Raw genomic sequence first — 2984 nt, 5'->3', positions numbered from 1 at the left:
CCGCAAAAATCAGGTACTAAAAGAACCGCTGCTGCTTTGAGATATTCAAAGTCAATAGAACAAACTGAGAAGCTGGCTGAAATATCACACCAAGATGGTCAAACACGAAAGATGTATTATGAAAAAAAACTCGAGCTTTATAAAAAAAAACTAGCTCTTAAGGAGAGAGATGTTATAGCCAAAGAAAACATTTACATATTGCTGGAGCAATTCTTAAAAAAAACATTTTTTAATTAAGGCGTTGCATATTGTTGGCTGTGAAAATAATTTGAGTTTTAATAAGTGAAGTACCAAGATATATTGCATTGCACGTCTCAATCGCTGATTGTTACAGAGTCAAGCTTTGCTATTTGTTAATTTAAATACTTTTCCTTTTAAGTGATATGTTTCAATATTTATGTCATAGTATATTTTTCGTTTTAGATAGTTTTAAGCATTTTGCAAAGACACAATAGTCACCGTGAAAGTATTATTTTTTTTTACTACGTGTTATGTAAGAAAATTGAAGTACAAAGTAAATATATATTATATTGAATATATGTTGAGTTTTTAGAAATAAGAAAACAAGTGTTATTTGCATTAATTTGAAATGTTGACTTAAATAAAAAAGATTATTGCATTAAATAAAAAAGATAATTGCACAAATATAAACTTTTATTATGAAATGTTAGTTCTTATCAATCCCATTATCGCTGTTTATCCTTTTACAAAATATTAAATATTAATACAATTCTAGAGAAGTATTGTATTATTGGAAGTATCGTCTTATTAAATTATCACGAACTCTTCGCCCAGCTGACAATTCAGGATTTCTATTTGCTGCACCTATTTCTGGTTCACGTATTGGATCTACATTATCCCAAGCAAAGTCTAATAAATCACCTTCTCCTTCAGGTATAGGTACCTTGTCATGAATGCACATATTATGCAGTACTATACAAGCGTTAATGATCTTTGAACAGAAATCTGGTTTATAATGTAAGACTCTATGCTTGAACAAGCAACGAAATCTCATCTTCAATAGACCATTACAACATTCAATTAATGATCTAGTACTCATTTGTCGAGTGTTATATCTTAATATTGCATCATTTTGTTCATCATTTAACATTGGAGTCATCATCCATGGTCTCAGCGCATAACCGGAATCACCTGTAAGTTAACAGGCAATATAATCTTATAGATTAAAACTGGGAACAATATGTAATTACTATTTAGAAATTTGCATAAAACCTAGTAAGAAAAATTGATGTCCACGATTGTAAATATTACGCATTAATGGAAGAATATTACTGTTATTCCAAATGTACGAATCGTGAGTGCTTCCTGGATATAGAGCATTAACATTCAAAATTCTAAGATCAGGATCACATATCTGCAAATAAAATTGTAATTATCTTATTTGTATAATTATCTCTTTGCATTATTTCTTACCAATTGTACATTAATAGAATGATATCCTTTTCTATTCACATAGTTATGTTCAGGATAATTTGCATCTCTTTTTGGAGGTGGGAATATTGCAATGTGAGTGCAATCTATACATCCAATTGCTCCAGGAAAACGCTTTTCTATCCAAAATCTTAATAAAATGAATATACCCTGATAGCAAGCTATATATCACTTTGGGTGCTTTCCAGCAAGGACACAGTCAGACATAGTGTAACACAGTAAATCATTACATCCTTGTTGTTTGCTTACGTTAAACAAGGAAACGATTCACTGTGTTACACTGTGTCTGATTGTGTCCTTGCTGGAAAGCACCCTTTGACATAAAAAAACATCGTTTTGATGTCAGTTTGCTATCAGGGTATTATAGACTAGATACATTACTTGTTACGTATCTTTTGTAATTCCTGTATGTTATTAGGAAAGTACACCCATGTGTTAAATACTTCTGGTAAGTTCAGAATATTAGTAACGTTATGAATGCATCGGCTGACTGATGTTTGACTGATACGCATATGAACATTACTTCCAACGCAATTTTGATAGCTACCAGATGCATAAAAACGTAATGCAGTTAAAACCTTCAAAAAAATCATACATTTTTTATTACAATCAATTTCATTCCGCATGTTTCATCTAAGCTCACCTGTACAGTAGCATTCGAAACTGAAGTTCGTATTGGTACTGCTGAATGTTCTTTTACAATATTTATCAGTCTGATTGTAGTATCTTTTTTTAATCGAAAGAGTTTAACGAATTGTCGTTCTGAGAGTTGAAATGGATCATCATTTATTTGAAATCGCGGCCTCTGATTGTATTCCAAAAAGTATTCTAATTGATTGGCGATGTGAAGCTGAACAGCATTTCGATATGCCATATCCATCTTTTTAACTTTATATTCTTAATTATATTTTCTAATAATATTTTATAATTATTAAAAACAGTTAAAATTATTAAACATATCACTGAGTATGCTCTGACGCTCGACGCTCATTTTCAGCGACTAAAATTATTGACGCCGAAAATGAGCGTCGAGCGTCAGAGCATACTCAGTGATATGTTTAATAATTTTACTGAAATTGGATTTAGGGAATAGGGCCACTGTCAGGCCCTGCGCACTGCTGCGCACAATAGAGGAAATATTAGGAACAGGAATAGATATTAAGATTTTAGCCTTAACTGGCCAGTTAAGTTAACTTATAGATTTTTAACATTTAATATTTATCTATATATAATTTTTCTATTTTTAGAGAAAAAAATGTGTAGAACCAAAGTACATATATATAACGCTATATCGAATCGGGATGATAAATATCCTAACATGTAGTCTCGAACGTTAACGTTTAATAACTCGATTCACAAGGCCGACCGCCGCATTTTTCTTACAGATTCTTTCGTTTTGAGTGAAAACGCGACGAATGAGTATATTTTTATTAAGATTTTAGGAGGGCAAGCTACTTACTTTTTAGGAGACACGTATTTAATACACATATGTATAACACAGTCGCAAGTATACTGCACACATATAAATATTC

General features: G+C 31.4%; 1 protein-coding gene across 1 annotated transcript; it reads right to left on the bottom strand.

Moving 5' to 3' along the window:
• Positions 1–679: 679 nt before the first annotated feature.
• Positions 680–2335, bottom strand: LOC108728292 (putative nuclease HARBI1). The gene is made up of 5 exons (XM_018456785.1): positions 2096–2335; positions 1834–2030; positions 1435–1582; positions 1234–1375; positions 680–1152 (listed from the first exon to the last, which is right to left on the bottom strand). Exons 1-5 carry the CDS (start codon positions 2330–2332, stop codon positions 749–751), a joined length of 1128 nt encoding a protein of 375 aa, XP_018312287.1. The 5' UTR covers positions 2333–2335; the 3' UTR covers positions 680–748.
• Positions 2336–2984: the final 649 nt, after the last annotated feature.

This window comes from Mycetomoellerius zeteki, unplaced genomic scaffold (assembly GCF_001594055.1).
Source record: "Mycetomoellerius zeteki isolate Tzet28-1 unplaced genomic scaffold, Tzet1.0 scaffold604, whole genome shotgun sequence".
In the NCBI taxonomy this organism is placed as follows: domain Eukaryota; kingdom Metazoa; phylum Arthropoda; class Insecta; order Hymenoptera; family Formicidae; genus Mycetomoellerius; species Mycetomoellerius zeteki.
The sequence above is the reverse complement of the archived record's forward strand: the minus strand, read 5'-3'. Positions and strand labels throughout refer to the sequence as shown.

Excerpts from the sequence above, each read along its gene's own strand:
- LOC108728292 (XM_018456785.1), bottom strand. The coding sequence starts at position 2,332 with ATGGATATGGCATATCGAAATGCTGTTCAGCTTCACATCGCCAATCAA. Across the intron at positions 1,583-1,833 it reads TTACAAAAGATACGTAACAA|ATTTTGGATAGAAAAGCGTT; the intron begins GTAATGTATCTA and ends CATTTTATTAAG. Across the intron at positions 1,153-1,233 it reads ACATCAATTTTTCTTACTAG|GTGATTCCGGTTATGCGCTG; the intron begins GTTTTATGCAAA and ends GTTAACTTACAG.